General features: G+C 46.9%; 1 protein-coding gene across 20 annotated transcripts in view; it reads right to left on the bottom strand.

Annotated features, from left to right (window-relative positions):
• LOC135322438 (uncharacterized) overlaps positions 1-19,884 on the bottom strand; it is a 137,025-nt gene that overhangs the window by 109,714 nt on the left and 7,427 nt on the right. For 10 of the 20 annotated variants that reach the window (XM_064491209.1, XM_064491226.1, XM_064491216.1 and 7 more), the window contains 6 exons: positions 18,419-18,547; positions 17,942-18,075; positions 17,483-17,535; positions 15,539-15,703; positions 15,119-15,231; positions 13,302-13,710 (listed from right to left, as the gene is read on the bottom strand). In XM_064491209.1, coding sequence (XP_064347279.1) covers positions 15,228-15,231; positions 15,539-15,703; positions 17,483-17,535; positions 17,942-18,075; positions 18,419-18,547 — 485 coding nt within the window. In that variant the 3' untranslated portion in view covers positions 13,302-13,710; positions 15,119-15,227. Of the gene's footprint in view, positions 1-1,928; positions 2,645-5,697; positions 5,858-11,783; positions 12,060-12,426; positions 12,616-13,166; positions 13,711-15,118; positions 15,232-15,538; positions 16,205-17,008; positions 17,201-17,482; positions 17,536-17,941; positions 18,076-18,418; positions 18,548-19,884 lie in introns of those variants that run through there. The other 10 variants (XM_064491207.1, XM_064491208.1, XM_064491212.1 and 7 more) reach the window with 9 other exon arrangements.

Here is a 19,884-nt window from a genome sequence, read left to right as displayed (position 1 = left end):
ACTCCTTGGAGGATGTGTCAAAATCTGTATGTTGAATGGGAGGAGAGATTTGTATATTCGGTTTCTCAAAGGAAACATGGCTTAAAAGAAACTGAAAAGCACTTTTCTAGTCTAAGTCTTCATTGTGCAGAGAAGGAAACGGAGGCTCAGAAGAGATGAGGAAAGGGCCTTATTAACAAATATTGCCTCAGCGCAGCACCAAGCCAGCCTTGGGTACTTCTGGGGGAGTATCTGGAAGGCCCAGGAGAATGAGTCTTAGAAAACGGAAAGAGAAGAAGCATACAAGGACCCGTCTCTACACCACCATACCATGAAGTTCCACCAAATTACCCAGTATGGGTGCAGCCAACATTAAGGTGGGCTAAACAGGTTATAGAAACCTGGAAGTCTCAACCATAGTGGAAATTCCAACGTTTACTATGTTTTTATTCCCAGTTCAAGCATCAGCTCAGTGGGCACTCTGTACCAGGCACTATATGAGGCCTGGAGTTCTCCCAAATACACAACTCTTATATCACGTGTGCAAGCCACACACAGGCCCACCAGAAGGAAAATGTCCACAGATAAGGTGGAATTACTGAAACTGAAAGCAGCCAACCAGCATATATTACTAGCAAATACGTTGCTGCTAGAAATAGACTCATGGACATAGAAAGCAAACTGTGGTTAGCAGGCAGGAAAAGGGGGATTAACAGATACACATTAATAAATATAAAATAAATGACAAGGACCTACTATATAGCACAGTTAACTATATTCAATTTCTTGTAATGAGTTGTACTAAAAACAATCTAAAACATATGTAGATACATATGCATATGTTTATAAATGAATCTCTGCTGTACATCTGAAACTAACATTCTAAATTGACTACACTTCAATAAAAAATAATTTTAAAAAATAAGTAAAAATAAAAGCAACGCCATTTAGATAAAATAAAAGAATACTCTGATCCCCTTAGCTGTAGGTGCTGGAGAATTCTGGTTACAAACACCAAGTCCACTGGATCACTCCAGCACTGGCTGTCACTCTTTCTGACCATCAGAGAGTCACTTGGCTTCAGTGAGTTTACTTTTCTCTTCTGTGAAAGGCTTCAGTTGCAACTAACGATGTATAGAATCTCATCATTCACAAACCCAACAATTAAAGAGGACTTCCCATGGGCCAGGCTCTGGAAATATGAAAATATAGGGTCCGAGATATATTCATGGGTAGAAGAAATTTATGCCATAAAGACATTAATTCTTCTTGCTTTGATAGACAGATTCAATACAATTCTCTTTAGATTTCATACCAGATTTTTTATGGGTAACAAGAGAATTTATGGTCAGGAACAGCCAAGAAACTTCTTTAGAACCAGCACTGGGAAGGTGTGGATAGGTCATTCATTTCCACTGGTCTTTCTGAAGTGATGAAAACGTTCTGGAATATTAATGGTTGCACCACTGTGAATATGCTAAAGCTGCTGAATTGTAGCATTTATGTGGGTGGACTTCATGGTGTGTGAACAATATCACAATAATGATGTTAAATGAAAAAATATTTCTTGACAATTATTTTTCCCTCTATACAACTAGTCTGCCCCACAATTTAAGAAGAACAAAAAAACCAAAACAAACCAAATTTTGCCAGGAGCTCTTTAGGACTGCAATGTCCCTGAGTCTACAAAGCCTCTGGTGGTGCTGTTCCTGTTAACACACCCTAGCTGGATTGGGCTAGTTAGGGACTGTAACTATTTTTTTTAACATCGACGGTCACACGTTTCACCCTGGGAGAGGGAAGGATGGAGGATGTCACAGGCTCATGCCTTCAGCTGATTTTTAACTGAACCAAGCCTTGCTTTCAACACTGTAATCCCTCTCACTATAAAAACAGTGACATCATCAAGCACCGCCATCATAACACGTGAAAGTGTTCAAGGTACTTACCTGGGGCAGAAACACTGAGGGAGGAGACGGAAGCACGCTCAGCACTGACGCTCCCTTTTCCCGACTCCACCAGGAGAAGCTGGGGTTTACAGCCGGAGGCACTCAGCCGGGGGAGCAGCGCAGACGCCACTGAGCTGGTCCCCAGGGAGAGGGAAAGGGAGAGGAGGGCAGCCCCGGGGTCGCGGGGCAGGGAAAGACGGGGGGGACGCGGGTTGTAGCCCCGCTCGGAGGCCAGCCCCAGCCCCAGCCGCCCGACTCATCCGGGTCCGCAGACACCGCCCGCCAAGGACACAGTCCGCCCAGGGGCGGGGACGGGCTGGCGGCCGAGGAGAGGCAGCCCGGGAGGAGAGGACTCGCGGGTGGGAGAGGGGAAAGGGACGCCAGCCACGGACACAGGGGAGCCCGGCTGGGGCGAGAGGCGGCAGGTGCACACCTGGCCCTGGACAGCTGTGGCCGGGGCGCCGGGGCAGGAGCAAATGTCCTACCGGGCGAAAGAGCTGAGCAGCTTTTGGGGCCGATCCCCGGCTCGGAGCTGGAGCTTCCAACCCTCGTTCCAGCTGGCAACGACTGCGCATGCGCAGCAGGGCCAGCGATCCTCTCCGAGTTCTGTGAGAGAAGGTGGGGAAGCGAGGGACGGAGAAGATGGGAGGAGGACGGGAGAAGGGGAAAAGTGGAGGAAGAGACATGGACAGGAGGAGCAGAGAGAAGGCAGGGATCTGGAGGGTGGAGGAGAGTAGCAGAGATGGAGAGAAATAGTTTTAACTCTGGGGGCATCCTGAAGGAGGAAACAGTCCTGCCTTTGCACACTTCTCTAACCCTTTAAGGCCCGCAGCTCATATTTTACCTCCCTGGTCCAGCCCTCCACCCAAGACCTCTGCAGAACCCAAATGGGGATCAAACCCGTTGCTCCCAAGTGGAGCTGGGTTTCCTTTTGCTCTGGGAACCAAGCACCCGCAGGTGTTGTCGCTCAGAACTACCTTGGAAAGAGTACATATTCCCCTTTTACATGCTGGGACACAGGCAGGCAAGATCTCTGCCTTACCTCCACTGTCCCAGGTGTTGTGCTGGCGGGGAGCGGGAGGTACGAGGTCAGATCCGAGAAGGAGCATACTGCCTGAGTGTTGGTGCATAGTCCCCATCCTTCCTGGGTAAACCATACCCCACCCTCGGGGAACCATCAAGGGCACATAGTATGTCCCTGGGTGTGGGATAGCTGCCCTCAATTCCAGTGCCCAGCTTGCTAGGAAGATAGGAGTGTTACTGAGTCCAAATTCATTCTCCTTAATGCAGGACATGCCAGTAAGTTGGGAGACCAGGTGTTGGGGCATGGAGTAGCAACTTTCTGTAGACCTAGATGGCAAACTAATGTCCTGGAAAACCATCTCCCCAAGTCAGAATTCAGGCTCCTTTCCTACGTGCTTGGTTGTTGCAATCTTCTTGGTGTAGGAATTCTTTGTTGTTAGAATCCTTTGTTCTTGCAGCTATCTGCCTGGGTCAGATCCCTGTAAACCTCCAACAAAACAAACGTTATTTTCTATTATGTAACTTGTTATCTTTATATGAATGGAAAAGTGTTAAATATCCTTAAAGGTCAGAGCATTCAAAATAGGCTCTCCTGTATATTTTAGGCTCTAGGCAACATTGTTTTACAAGCAAGATGAAGCCTAGGAGACAGAGCACAGGGTTACAGTCAAAGGAACAGATCTAATATGGAGTCAGATTTGTTCTTTTCTATTACCAGGGCAGAAGACACTTGAGGTTTTAAATCCCTTTAAGTTAAAAATAAGTAATACTTTAAAGGAATTTACATACATAGGTCGGAATGTGCATAGCATATCTGCAAAACACACAAAGGATTGTAAACAGTGGCATCTCCAGGGAGGGCTGAAAGAAGAGAAGATGAGGGAAAACTTCTTTCACTTGTGTATTTTTGTGCTCTGTTTGAATTTTTTTTAACCACATGCATGTATTTCTTTTTCAGTTAAAAAAAATGTGTAATGGAGCAAAGGAGTAGCAAGCTCAGCAAATACAGCAGCCATGGAATCACTGAGCCATCAATTTTGATTTTAGCCAGGAAGCATTTATTGACTCTCTCCTATGTGCCCAGTGCTATTTTAAGATTTCTTTTATTTTTTTTTTTATAAAATAATAAAGTGCTATTCCTCAACCCTGCCCATGGCTGGTGGAAATCCAACTGAGTTTTTATTGAGTTGTTTTCCAAGAAGTAGAGATCAGTTATAAACAGAACACATCTTCAGGGCAAAACAGGCGGAGTGGTTTTCCAGCAGGCTAGATAGCTATGAAGGGTTTTCAACAGAGGCACACAGAGGCTGAGAGAGAAAGCCTCCAGGACCCTACGAAAAGCTGCCCAAACTGCCTTCTCCATGGCACTACTGAAATAGGAAAGAAAAAATCTGACTCCATACTAGATCTATTCCTTTGACTTTAACCCTGTGCCCTGTTTCCTAGGCTGTTTTGTTGGTTCTGCACCTTTTGTAAAACAATGTTGCCTAGAGCCTGAAATATACAGGAGAACCTATTCTCAAGGCTCTGACTTTGAAGGATATTAACACTTTTCTATTCACATAAAGATAACAAGTTACAGAATAGAAAATAACATTTGTTTGTTGGAGGTTTACACGGATGTGACCCAGGTGAAGAGCTGCAAGAACAAAGGATTCTAACAACAAAGAATTCATACACCAAGTTTGCAACAACCAAGCATTCCCACTTCCCATTTTTAATAAAAGAAGAGCCTGAAATCTGACTTGGGGTGATGGTTCCTCAGGACATTATTCTACCATTTCTCAGCTGGCTTTCCAAATTAAAGTCGCTATTTCTTGCCCCAAAACCTGGTCTCCTGATTTATTGGCCTGTAACGCACGAGCAGAACAAGCCTGGACTCGGAAACACAGACATTGAAAGTACCCATTTGGTATATTAAATGACCTGCTTCTACTCATCTTCCTGACGTTTTATTCTCTTGACCACTCCTGCTATGTTTATGAAAAACCTGTCATGTGGACACATTTCCACCTCTAGCCACTACCCTTCCAGGTAAGAACTGATGCCAAGAAGGCAATGGAAGTTGCTAGAAGGTATTACCTGGACAAAATAGAGCAGATGTGGGTTCTGGCTGATGTTCAGGAGCAGGATGGTATACCTGACAAGATGTTATAAGTACGGATAGACAGCTGGGCACCAAAGGAGAAGCTTCTAAACTTCCATGAGGGACTTGTTGAATAGGAAGTAAAAGTCCCAGGCTATAGCTCGGATCCCACCACGAGCTTCCTGGGTGAGTCTGGGCAAGTAATTTAAAATCTCTAGGCCCGTGCTGTCCAACATGGGAGCCACCAGCAACATGCAGGATTATGAAGTTATTCTGTAGCCAGACAGAATTATAAAAAGACATTTTATTGCAAAGGCCCAGCAGGTATAATATTTAAAAACGTTATTGGTTATCTTGACCTAACGAGTTATTTTTGTATGTGTAGGTTTCTGTGGTTTGTAAGGCCTGTGACTAATGATTCCGTTACAGTGATGTATTTTGAAATTATAAGTTACTAGACACAGTATCCTCATATCAAAGTTGAAAAAACTGATCCACATAAGCAAGGTGATCTGACTTATTAGTTATGAGCAGGGGCTCATGGGCCAGCCTGCCTGAGTATAAATTCTCACTCTGCCTCCAGGGGGTTCTGTGTGAATCTTGGACAAATTATTGTTGTTTTTGTTGTCGTTGTTATTATTTGTGCCTCTTTTTCCTTACCTTTTAAGTAGCGAGGAATATGTGGACTCTATCTCCTACTGTGTTGGCAGGATTAAATGAGTAAACGTCTGTGCTGCCCACTTCCCTGGGTTTCAGCATTCTCCAGGCAATCAGTGCCAAACTCAGAGGCATTCTCCACTGTCTTCGTCAGTCTGGGATGCTGTAACAAATTACCGCGTGTCGGGTGGCTTAAACAACCAGCATATTCCTTATGGTTTGGAGGCTGAGACTTTCAAGGTCAATGTATCCTTGAGAGGATTGCCAGCTCGAAGATGGCTGTCTTCCCAATATCTTCATATCCCAGAGAGCAGAGAGAAGCAAGCACTCTGGGGGCTTGCATAAGAACACTAATCCCATTCATGAGGGCTCTACTCTCATGACCTCATTTTATCCTACAAATCACCTCCCAAAGGCCCCGCCTCGCAATACCATCACCCTGGGAGATGGGGTTTCGACATACGGATTTTGAGGGGATGCAAACATTCAGTCCACACATCGGCTAAGTCTCCCCAACATGCAGTCATCAAACCTGTAGCTAATTTCAAAGTAATATTTATATCTCTCTGCCCATTTCCATTCCTACATCCACTATCACTGAAGCCCTGTTACATTTTATTCCTTATTTTTCTTGTAGAGATTTAATGGATTCCTCTAACTCCAATGCTCCCCTCGCTCCAGTCTGCTTAACAGCCCTGCCAGGTAAGTCTTCCTTAAAACACCTTCCCATTTCACCTGGTTGTTTTTTAGGTTTAAATGTCAGAATCCTCTCCACACCCCATCCTATACCTTTAATCCGTTAAACTACGGCTCACTATGTTATTTTCCTTTTACCAATGTAAGAAATTTCCATAAGCTTAAGAGCTTAAACCAGCACAGATTTATCAGCTTATGGCTGTGGAGGTCAGAGATCCAACACAGTTCTCACTGTGCTAAATTCAAGGTAGCAGCAGGTTTCCTTCCTTCTAGAGGGTCTAGAAGAGAATGTTTCCTTGTTGTTGTTTTTTTTTTTTCCAGTTTCCAGAGGTAACCCACCTTCCTTAGCTTGTGCCCCACGACTTCCTCCATTTTCATGGTCAGCAGCCTTTCTGAACATTGCTCTATGGCTACACCTCCCTCTGAATTTAAACTCAGCTGGGAAATGTCCTCCATTTTAAGGACCCCTGTGAATACATTCGGCCCACCTGGACAATCCAGGCTACTCACCCTATTGTCTCATCTCAGGATCCCCTTGCCCCATCCAATTCAGGCATTATGGATGTGGCTGCGACACTCACCTGTGTAACATTTCCTCTCATGAGCACTTTATGGTTCAAGGCACTTATGAATGACTTTTTGTTTTTCTTCCTTAGCCTTTCTGCATTCAGTATGTCTGGTGGATTATATGAATCCTTTTTATTTGTTCCCCTGCACTAATCTTTAATAATGTATCATGGGTTTAAAATGCTAACTGATAGACAATTTAGAAGACAGAAATCCTCTAAGATATTTGTCCTAAAATATCTGTCATGCATTTTGCCATGTACAGTAACATGTCACAGGTGGCTACCCTGTGGCCGGGGAGGGACATGATTCTGCCATCACACTCCCCTCATTTTCACCAATGTGCTGATCACCTATCCAAGGCTTTATGCTCCTCGCTTCACTCACTTCCTCCTCCTTTCCATTGACTACCCTGTTCCCATCACTTCCTTCATTCAGCACAGCAGGATTTCATGATCACATACTTCTCTAAATAGAAAGGGTATCTTGAATCTAATGTCTGACAACTCTTCTTACTGTATATGCACACACTGACCTTCACATAACCCCGTCTGGCTCTTTATTTTCCTAGAATCTCCCAGAGGAATCAGTTCCATGATGATGGTGATGATGATGATGATACTGACAATGATGACAGGGACCTCTCAAGGATTCTGATAAAGAGGGAATCAATAAAGGGAGGGAATCATTGCAAAATTGCCCCAGAGACAGGCTTAAATGTAAATAACTGCTATAGTGTTTAATGAAATTGACTAATATATAACTATTTTTAAAACTTTATATCACTGAATTTAAAATTTTAACGGGAATTCTCATTCACCAGTAACCAAGATTCAACTCTAGGACCAAAGTCTAAGGATTTTGATCTTCTAACAAATTGTCCACTAGCCTTTTAAACACGTGATCCTTTTAAAAAGCTTAGTGCTGGGCTGAAAATAAGCAGGATTCATACAATCTCACCAGACACAGTGAATGTGGAAAGACTAAGGAAGAAAAACAAAAAGCCATTCATAACGTCTTGAACTTCACGTTGCTCACAGGAGAAAATGTTAGCCAAGGTGAGTGTCACATCAACATGACGCCTGAGTGGGATGGGGAAGCTGATCTTCCTCATCAGACATTTATGCTGATTTGTTAGATGCCAACACAGTTTCCTCATTGGATTTGCTTCTAACAAGTATGGAAGAATTTACGTTCTACCAAAAGCAGTCTAAACATTTTCCCCTGCTGTCAGGTCTCTGGACTGAATGTCCCCACAAGAAGGACATGAATATGCTTCATAGGGAATTCTTCCTGAGAAGAAACAGGATTTTCGAGGGCAGAACTGCAGGCCCCCCATGGAGGGCTGGAGGAGGGCTACAGGGGGCACTGGAAAAACAGCAGGAGTGAGTTCAGATACTACCGCTCAGGTCGCCAAAGACAGCATTGCTATCTCTGAGGATATGACATTCTCCCAAAAGTTCCATGAGTGAAGGTACCTGTGAACACTAAGCAGGTTGTTAAGAAACAGCAGCACATAATTTGCATCACAACTCAATTACAGTATGTTTTGATATTTGGAAAATAATTAGCCCATTGTCCTTTGAAACTGCAGCAGTAGCAATAGAAATAAAAAAGGCTGAGCCGTCTTGGAGACAACAATCAATAAACAATTCTAAATCTGCAGGATTCCTTGACGATATGCAAGCAATGAGCTAGATGTGTCTTGCAGATAGCTCTTACTGCAGGGCGCTGTCCTGCAAAGCATAGAACTAGTTTTCTCAGCAGACAGAGGGAACCAAGTCAAGATTCCAAATCTTGAGAGATTTACTATATGGCAGGAAAGATCACACAAGTACATCCAGCCAAATATGAATAAATGTAATCAAATATTATCAAATGTGATTGGAGCACAGATGAAACAGAAATTCCTTTCATCTGGGATCTAGAGAGACTTCTTCAGAAAATGTGGCTTTGGAGATGGCCAAAGACATGGGTGGAATTTTGGCAGAACAGGATGTAAGGAATTTTAAAACTGATTCTAAAATTCATATAAAAATTCAAAGGATCCCAAATATCCAAAACAATTTTGAACAAGAAAAACAAAGTTGGAAGACTTGCACTATCTGATTTTCAGCTTTTTTTTTTTTTTTTAACTACAGTAATCAGAAAGTATGGTGTTGGTGTAAAACAGGAAAATAGAATAATGGAGCAGAATAGAATGTTCAGAACTAAACCAACACTTATATAGACAATTGATTCTCAAAAAGGATGCAGTGGAGAAAGGATCTTTTCAACAAGTGGTGCTGGAAGAATTAGAGAGTGATATGCAAAAAAAAAAAAAAATGAACTTTGATCCACACCTCACAAAATATACAAAAATTAACTCACAATGGATCATAGATCTTAATAGGAAATCTAAAACTACAAAACAGCTAGGAGAAAAAGCATAGGCTTAAGCTTTATAACCTTGGGTTTGGCAAATATTTCTTTGCTATGACACCAAAAGTATAATCTATTTTAAAAAGAAACTGATAGAGTGAACTTTATCAAAATGAAGACTCTTCAAAGCTGTTCTAAACACTGCTAAGCAAATGAAAAGACAAGCCATAGACAGAAGCTATTTGCAGATCATATATCTGATAAAGGTCTCTCTTTGTATCTGATCCAGAATAAAGAGGTCTCAAAACTCAATAATAATGCAAACACCTGAATGAATGAATGAGACCAGAAAACACACTTCAGTAAAGATATCCAGATGGATAATAAGCATATGAAAAGATGCTGATTAAAGATGCCATTAGTCATTAGAGAAATGCTTTTAAAAACCACAGTGAGATACTAGTACACATACATACAAGAATGAATACGATTAGAAAGACCGACCTTACAAAGTGCTGGTAAGGAAGTAGAGCAAGCAGAGCTGATACACACCACAAGGAATTTACAATAGTACAACCATTTTGGAACAGTCTTTTACAGTTTCTTTAAAAAAGGTAAATACCTATCTACCATATAACCCAGATATTCCTCATCTGGTGCTTTAGAAAAGAAAAGCATATGTCCATATAAAGACTTGTAACCAAATATTCACTGCAATTTTATTTATAATAGCTCAAGTTGTAAATAACCCATGCATCCATCAAGAAGTAAATGGAGAAACAAATGATGGTCTATCCAAACACTGCTCACAACAAACTATTCAGTAAATCTCAGCACAAAACAATACTCTGCTATAAGACAAATAAGCTATTAATACAGCAACACAGATGACTCTCAAAATAATTACACTGAATGAAAGAAGTCAGACAACATAGAGTAGATACTGCATGAATCCATTCATACAACGATGTTGAAAATGCAGACCAATATGTTGTGATGGAAAGCAGATCAATGGTTTCCAGGGGAAGAGATGGGGAGGGAGGGAGGGACAACAAATGGCAGGAGAGAAGCTTTGTGGGTGATGGGTATGTTCACTCTCTTGAATGTGGTCATGTTTTCTTGGGGATATACTTATGTCAAAACGTATTAGCTGTACACTTTATACGTGTGAAAATTACTTTGCCAAGTATACCTCAAAGCTGTTTTAAGAAAAAAGGCACTTCAGTCCTGATCCACCTCAGCGCCTGATTGGAGCGACATGATCAGTCCCTCACCCTGTTTGCCTAACAGGAAGGTAGAAAACCTCTCACGGAAAATATCATATGGATTTTTCATTTGCAATGTCTGCCATGTAATAAAGAATTTCAAGACATGCAACATGTCAAGACTATATAACGGATAATATGAGAATAAGAAACATTAGACAAAGGATGCAAACCCCCAGGTGATGTAGGCATCAGAGTTACCAATAAAGGCTATAAAATACTTTTAATATATTCAAGAAAATAAGGAAATTATGGGAGAATAGACAACAGGGTAAAGACTTTCACCAGAGAAATATACTGGAATGTATTTTTAAGAGAAATCAAACAGATACTCGAGAACTGAAGCTTTCAGCTCTGGAAACAGGTAAACCGAGCTAATTAGGATCCCTTTTAAGTAAAACTTTCAGTAATGCCAGGTAAAATACAACAACAAATGTAACACAGAGCTAACTATGGAAAGAGAAGTTCCCAGGTGACAATACAAAGAGGACACTTAAAGCCCAGAGTGGTAATCTTGTGAGCTGATGCCACCACACCCTGGAGGGAAGGGGTTTTAATCTGCACATAAATAGAGATACAATGTCCATTTAGGAAAAAGGGTCCATACCAGATGTAGAAGACTCTTCCTTTATATCTATATAGTCAGAGACAGAGATGTAAAGTGGCAGCAGAGGTCACAGTGACACAGGGCCCTGGGCCAAGGAGTGTGAACACCTCTGCAAGCTGGGAAAGGTAGGAAGACGAATCCCTCCCTAGAGCCTCGGTGTGGAACGTAGCCTTGGCCACACGTAGGTTTTAGCCCACTGACAATGACTTTGCACTTCTGCACAATAGAACAGTGAGATGATGAATGTGTATTGCTTTAAGCCACTGAGTCTGTGGTCTTTTGTTACAACAGCAACAGGAAAGAAACTCAGGAACCAACATGAACATGAACCCCAAGCTGCCTGCTGTGCTGGCAAGAAGTTCTTTGTCTCTGAACCTGGGGGAGTCTCCTGTCTTCTGGCAGCATCCACAAACTACCTCATGCTAACTTGACAGCTTGCAGAGGGTTAAATCTTAACCCTGCACAGTTCTTGATATTTAGTTAATAAAAATGATGGTGTCATCATGGGTATTTTTCCATCTTTTAAATACCTTTCAGTCTTCTAATAAAGCTACCTCTAATTGAGAGACAGTGTAAATAGTTTTCAAACTTCATAATAAATAACTGTGGTTTTATTTGGTTACTTAAATTATGAGTAATAATATTCACATTAGTAAAAGTTATTAAAATCAACATTGTTTAATGAAAATATCATTTCTTTTTGCATGAACATGTATTAACTACAATAAATGTTCCATGCTTTGTTCTACGATTTACTGTTAGAGCCTTAAAGAATAATATTTTCCTCAAAAGATATTATGGCAAAGGGATTTCTTTTGGTGGAACAGTTCCTACATCAAATCTGGTGCATGGCTCAGGCCACTGGGAACCTAGAGATGATAGATATTAGGAGGCATTATAAACACAAAATGATTTTTAAAGGAATTAAACAACTGGATGTGTGAAAACAAAGAATCTGAGAATATTCTAGTGAAATAAATGTATTTTTCAGCTTAAGCAAGACACTGGGTGAATAAATCTAAAATGAAAAAACCACCCAGAGATCAGCAGTGAGTCATGCATGCAGTGTGACTGATCAAAACCAAGTTGTTTCCAAACCAGTGTGCAGGCTTGATGCCTTCATGAATCAAGTCTGTGTGGCACCAGGTCACCTCGAATACATGTTGATGAGGTATTTATAAGCCCTTCACCATCCCAGCACAAAGCCCACACATGAGCCACAAGACCATCACCTACACATCTGCAAAAGACACAGCATGGTGTATAGCACTTTTCTTGTTCAGTAGCCGGTGGCAGGGCACTGTGAGCAGACAGAGATACAGGGACACAGAGACACAGAGGCACTTCCCCTCACTCAGCTGATAACCTTCCGTGCATTCCTGGGGACAGGATTGTCATAAAATGCAGCATGGATTGATCCTCCTCCTAGGAAAGGAACGGTAGGTCTGTCCTCAGGTTGGAGCAAGGGTGGCCGGAGGATCTCAGAAGAGCTGTTTCAGCACAACCAATAGAAATGTCGGCCACCGTGACCACGAGAGACAGGTCTCCTGCCATCCCGGTAGGCACTTGGGCTCCTGACAAAAGCTGGGCTCAGTAAAGGCTTGAGTAGAAGGCACAGACCTGAGGGATGCCCCAGCAAGAGACAGGAGGTAGGGCCTGGTTTATACTGCTCTGGGTGTATCCCAGCCTCATCCGAATACGAAATCAGAAATTTGCAAAACAGCAGAGCTGGGATGGATCATCTACTCCAGACTCCTCACCTTACAGTTTAAAGGGTGGCAGCCCTGGGAGGCAAAGCAACGTGCTAAAGGCAGAGCGTGGAAGTGGCAGCGCCAGATGAAAAGCACCATGGCAACCCCCGTTCAAGGCCGCTGACACTGAGGACGGGGCCAAGGTTTCCAACGAGGAGAATGAGACAGTGTAAATACTTTGTTCCCCCCAAAACCCCAAATGTTTACTAAGGCACAAAAACTCACCTTAACTAGCTCTCTTCTGAGGGGGCTCTCTTCTGTCTCCGTCTTTCTGTCTGTCTCCATTTCTCTCTCTCAGACACAAACACATACAATTTTGTGAAAGGGGACTTCCTGCCATACAAAGACAGACTTCACATCTTCAGAGAAACACTTGACAAAGCACATTTCCAATTCAAGTCTTTGTGTGAGGTCTGGGCAACTGGCTTATTTTCTAGAACAATAGGTGGTTCCAAAATCAGGAGATCATCTTCCCCAAAGGAAGAGTTCTGGTCCGTGTTGATGAAGCTGGGGGTGTCACATTTCATGAGCCCGTTCGGCTCCTCCTCTGGCCACCTGCTGCATCTGATGGCTTCCTGGAGCCGAACATCACTGTCAAGGGCTATGGTTGGGATACCAGCTTTGGCCTTGTCCAAGCGGTCCACTTCATTGACGTAGCAGTGAAAGAGGGACCTAGATTCGTCATTGTGCTGCCAGAGAACCCCTTGGGCACCAGCGGTCTTCCAAAGTCCGACACAAAGCTGTTCAGTCTGAATCTCTTCTCGGGAGACTCCGCATTGCAATAAAGAAAACCAAAATAAAAGATCGCTCACACTCTAGCTCGGTGACCTGAAGACTTATAGTTTTTGATATCTGCTGAGAGCAAATCCCTGCACAGAGCATGCTGACAAGCACTGGAAGTGAGAGACATCACTTTCGAACACATACAATTACACCCAAGGCAAAAGTCTCGTGAGGGCCCTTGGACCATCCTGAAAAGTCATCGCTCCCTGAGAATCCTCAATACTGGTGCATCGCACACCAGTGTTTCTCAGTGGGACACTCAGATCATCTTCATCAGAATTAGTTAAAGTGCTTCTTAAAATGCAGAATTCTGGGGTGCACACCCTCAGAGTCTCCAGAAGTAGGGACCGGCAGTCTGTATTTTCATAGCCACCAAGATCACTAAACATGCTCAGGTTTAGCACCGCGGTCTACTTCGGGTCACCTGAGCATCGACAATGCTGTCTCATGGGGTGGGGGGGGTGCCATATGTGTCAGTGTGCTGTCCTACCCACGTGTCTCCCCTGATTCTCAGAACTGACAGTGCAGTCCCATTGGGCAAGAAATACCACCATTTCACAATGCATACGCAGGGCGCCTGACTGACAGATACAATCAGTGCTAGGAAAGGGGACAAAACTCAGGTTCCTCATCGCTTGTTTCACTTACTGTGGGACAAATGATCAATTCAAGGGTAATAAATCAGTGTATGAGTGAATAACATGACTCTCGTTAGTCCCACGAGTGCCTGGAAGAGCGAGCCTGGGCACACTGAGAATCATAACAGCCCATCTACTTAATTGTCATCCTCCCCAGATTTATGTAAAGGTTACTTCCACCCAGGCAGTGACCCCTGAAGGGCAAGAATCATGTCCGAACACACTCTCAAATCCAGAACAGAACCTGACAACAATTAGGCTCTGGGGTCTGTGTATAGCGAGTGTGGAATCTCAGTGATGCCAGCTCTTAGACCTTGCCTTCCCATCCCACCCCTCACGATATGGCCCTTATGACCAGCTCTCCCGGGGCTGGGGCCACGGAACCCATTTACAGGACTGGAAGAATCTGATCATGTAAACCATCCCCCAGATTATCATCAAGAGTCACCTGCATTTCAGGGATCAGTAATCCCAGAAGTTTTGCAGTTCAGGCAGGTGAGGGATTTTTATATCAGCTCTGTCTTCTACTGTGACTGCCTGGGTGACATCAGACAAGGAATTCTCAAAAGCCTGAGCTTTTCCTTTCAGGAATAATCTAAATAACAAATTTCGTTGACCACTCAACAAGTGTGATGTGAAGATCAATGATTTACACAGGAGTACAACATTCACTAGGTCATGGATTTAGAATCAGAGAAAAATCATTTGAGAAAGATTGACAGAATGTAGCTTTAATGCAAATTTAAGTATTCTTACCTTTCAGTAAATCATCTTCTTCCCCAACTTATCACTTCACCCAAGTTTAAAAGATGTTTGAGAACAGGGATGAGTGTGCCAGCAATCTGGGACCCAATAACCTAAAATGTCACCTAGGAAAAAGAGGGGAGTAACACATTTTTAAAAAGCATGGTGAGGATGGCGGGGCCATCCCCCAACTCCAGACTAAGAAGCTCTAAGTAATAGATTTCCTGCCTGCCTGGGGCATCAGGTGATGTGAAAACCCACCCAGAAACCTCACTGTCCAGCAGCTCCTCCGTAACACAGGCTACACTTTCTCAGAATTAAGAATTGGGGCCAGTAACCACTTTGCTGAAGAATAAAGACAAAGAAGAAGAAGAGAGTTCTGCCCCTCCCCAGGGGAGAGCCCAGACCTTGGGCTGCATGCACTGAGCCTACCTCCCAGGAGAAGGATAAACTGGAGAAGGGCGTCCTGCGAAACTGGGACAGCAAATGTTGAGATGGGAACAAATTGACCGGCTGGCCAGGGACAGCCCCCTCCGTCGCTGCCTTGGCGGCTGCCTCCGCCCCCTCAGCACATCCTGCCCACTTCCGGTGGTTAAGCTGTCAGGGAAACAGTGCTTTGCGACCTGGGGCAACAGAGGCTGCCCCCAGGCCAAGCTGCGGGGGAAATGGGATCTAAACCACCAGCTCCCAAGCGGCAAGCTCCATACCCCCGCCAACAACCCGCCGCCCCCGCAGCCTACAGCACCCCCGGGGCAATATGTCCTGGAGAAGGGTGACCCGGGAATGAGGGGCAGCAGAGGCCACCCCCACGTCAGGCCTCCAGAGAGATGGGAGCTTATCCTCCAGCCCGCCAGGGGCAGACCCCCCTCCTCTCCAACCCCTGATGTCACCGCGCCCACCTCCCAGGAGCAACCTGACCGGGTGTGGGGTTTCAGGCTAATCTTGGGCGGGAGAGGCCGTCCCCAGGCCAGGTCAGGGGAGAGGAGAAGAAGTGGCCCCATTAGGCGGGGCAGCCGGCCGTCGCAGCTGCCTCTGCCCCTCGACAGCATCGCGCCCGCCTCCCAGGAGCAAGCTGACCTGGAGACGGGCATCCGGCTTCTTGGGCAGCAGAGTACACCCCCAGGTTTGGCCGTGGGGAAGAGGAGAGCAAATTGACAGGCTCCGCGCTGCAGGTCCTCTACCCCTGCCGTCGCCTCCCCCACACTTTAAAGGCACTTCCCAGGGCGCCCCTCCCCCAGCAGGCTAAATGGGACAGGTGTGTCTGGTGATCTGAGGCAGGAGAGGCCACTCCCACACCAGGCCATCGGGGAGACGGGAGCCAATCCACCAGCTCCCCAAGGCAGCCCCCTACCCCCACAGCAGCCACCGCTCCTGCCCCCTGACCTCACGGTGGCCACCTCTAGGGAGCAGGCTGACCTGGAGAGGGACGTCCGGCGAACTAGGGACAACAGGGACCGCCCCCAGGGCAAACCATGGGGAGAAATGGGAGCAAATGGACCGGCTCCATGGGAAAACCTGCCGCTGCTGCCACCACCCGCAACGTAACACGCCCGCCTCCTGGGGCCAGGCTGACTAGGATACACGTGTCTCTTAACCCAGGGCAAGAGACACCGCCCCCAGGATAAGCCGCGGGGAAGATGGGAGCAAATGTGCCCGCTCCCCCGCTGCAGGCCCCCGACCCCCGCCACCCGTGCACCCTGACTACCCTGCCTCCCGCCCCCAGCAGGCAAAGTGGGAAAGGGTTGTCCCGGGACCTGGCGCAGCAGAGGCCGCCTGCAGGCCACGCGGCACAGACATGGGAGCTAATCCTCAAGCTCCCCCGGGGCAGCCTCCCTATCCCCGCAGCCACCACCTTCCCAGCCCCCTGACTGCACCGCACCCATCTCCCAGGAGCAAGCTCACCTGGAGTCGGACCTCAGGCAAATCTCTGGCGGCAGAGGTCGCCCCCAGGCCAGGCCGCGGGGGAGAGAAGAAATGGAGCAGCTCCCTGGAACGGACCCCAACCCCCAGCCGCCGCCGCCGCCGCCGCCTCCCAGGACCAAGCTCACCTGGAGACCGGCGTCCCGCCTCTACGGCAGCAGAAGCCGCCCCTGGCTCCGCCGCGGGGGAGAGCGGAGCGAATTGACCGGCTTCCGTGCGGCAGCCCCCCTATCCCCGTGGGCCCTGCACCTTAACGACACCGCCCCCACTCCCCACTCAGCTTGCTGAGTGGGACAGGTGTGTGCAGCGACCTGGGGCAGCAGAGGCCGCTCCCAGGCCCGGCAGCCGGGAGAAGGCAGCTATTCCATCAGTTCGCCAGGGGCAGCCCCGCTCCGCCCCCTTGCCGCTGCCACCGCCCCCTGACCTAACCGCCCCACCACCCAGGAGCAAGCTTACCTGGAGTCCAACATCTGGCGAATCTCCGGCGGCCAACGCCCCCCCAGGCCAGGCTGCAGGGAAGAGAAGAAATCGACCGGCTTGCCCGGGCAGCCTCCCACCCACCGCCGCCGCCGCCGCCGCCGCCGCCCCCTCCGCCACCCCAGACCATTGCACTAATCTCCCGGGGTCAGGCTGACTGCGAGGATGTGCACTTGCCTTCTGACCCTGGCCACGTGCCTGAGCACCTTCCTGCACCCCTACACTCCCTGTACCTCTGCACCCCTGCCACTCTCTGCCCTTCCGCACTGCCTGCACCCCCGCATCCCCTGAACTGCCTGCACCCTCCACAGCCCCTGCACCCCTGCCACCACTTACACCTTTGCACTGCGTACACTCCTGCACCCCTGCTTGTCCCACACACCACCTCTTGGGCCTGTGGCAGAGTCTCTGCTGTTAGACCAATGCACAGGAACTCACATCTTTGCCAGTATATGATGCATCAGTGGACGTCTGGGGTTGGCTGCAGGAAGGTACATGTTCCCGGTCACTAGCCTGGGCCACTAGGGTGATCTCTGTGAAGTCACCCAGGACGGGCTCAGAGATGCTGTTCTCTGGGAAGAGAGGAGTTGAAACCGGTCTTGAGGGCAGAGCTGTGCTCACCAGGTCGTCCACGCTTCATGTTTTACACGGGGTTTCGGAGAAGTGAAATTGATCCTGCCAAGTAAGACCGGCCTGCTGTGCGCCCACCTCAGTCCTGGGCTCTGAGGCAGACCGACTGGCTCCTACCATCAGGACAGAGTTTGGGCACCTGAATGGTCCCTTGGAGGCATCCTATCACTTCTCAGGAAGAAGTCTGGCTGCTTCCACCCTATGGCCCTCCCTCCCACTGTGCTGGCCTCAGGAAGGTTCCTTATTTGGGGAAGAAGGCAGCCCACCCCCTACCCCACCCCTCACCTTTCTCTAACCCAGGCTGGTGCTTTCTCTGCCCTTCAGAGTCTGGAAAGCCATTTCTCTTCAGGTATGTCCCTTCTGAGATGGACTTGCTTCCACTCAATTCTAGGCGAGGATGCACCATGGAATGCACTGGGTAAGAGAACCAAAATAAATAGTTTCTTCTGTGAGGTTTTCTGTTTATCTACTGGGGCTGGGCTGTGTGTAGTTTGCTACAGCTATTCGTGCGAGAGGCTAAAGCCAACCGTGTGTCCTTGTTTTCATCTCCCCGCTGTCTTTGGGTTTTCCCTAGACACTCCTGAGACATTTACTTCTTTTAATTTTATTCCTGTTATTACACAGGGGCCCTACTGACATGGAGGTAAGGTGTTGGGGGAGCGGGACAGAGCAGGGCATTTGTAGTCCTGTGATTAGTTCTCATTGAGCCTGTGCCCTGAGCTGTGACCTCCACAAGTGTGTCTCTTTCCCCCACCCCAATTTGGGTGACACAGAAGGTATTTCCCTTCCCCCAGGTAGGTTAGGCTCTGGTAAAATAATTTCTCATTAAAAAAAAAAAAAAAACACAACCCGCCACAATGGAAGAGAATGTTCTGGGTGTATTTCAATAGAGCTATTTTTTCCTTTCCTGGCAGGAACCATGAGGAGTTTTCCTATGATCTTCACTCTGAGAACAGGATACGGTCCTGGAGGTAAAATGCATGAAAAAGAGCAGGGGGCCCCTCTGACTGGCCCCCTGGAGTTGTCACACTCGGACTTCCCCACGCTGAGCCTCCAGCTGGCCTCAGGGACCTGTTAAATCTGCCTGCCCCCGGGGTTCTTACAAAAGCGGGTTCTGCCCTGGGAGCTGTGACTCTCCAAGCCTGCCCGGCTGCCTCTCTGTGTTGGGAGCAGCTTTCCCCCTCAGTTTTCTTGTGGATCTAAGAAGAGCAGTGGGTTTGCAGCTCCCTCAGCTCTGGTGTTGTTTTCAGGACAGAAGGAGCAACTTCTGAGCTCCACACGAGCTGGACCAGAGGCTGGAAGCCTCCCCTCCTCTGCCTCCATGCAGACAATCAGTGGCTGTGGTTCTGGCCGAGTTTCTGAACATGTGGATTTAAACACACACATCCCAGCCCCCACAGGAGCACACAGTCCCATAAATCCCTACAACTTCCACTGGTAACTACGGAACTGATGAGGACACGGGTTTCGGGGCTGCAGAGGCCTGACTGCATGACTTTCTCCGTGGCCTATTAATGTGGTTGTTATGGGCCTTGTCTGAAGTGGCTTGCTTACCGCACCTGGTACATGGGAAATATAAAATAAGTACTAGAACCTCCACTTTTTCTCCCTCTTGGGCCTTCCAACCTAAAAAGTAATACGTGAACTCAGACGGCCTAGTCACCACAATGAGGTCCGACAAGCCCGGCTCTCCTGAGTGATGGACACTGACTTGCGCATTAACTTGGAACAGTAGGGGAACCGCCTTCCTC

This window comes from Camelus dromedarius, chromosome 11 (assembly GCF_036321535.1).
Source record: "Camelus dromedarius isolate mCamDro1 chromosome 11, mCamDro1.pat, whole genome shotgun sequence".
Lineage (NCBI taxonomy): Eukaryota > Metazoa > Chordata > Mammalia > Artiodactyla > Camelidae > Camelus > Camelus dromedarius.
The sequence above is the reverse complement of the archived record's forward strand: the minus strand, read 5'-3'. Positions and strand labels throughout refer to the sequence as shown.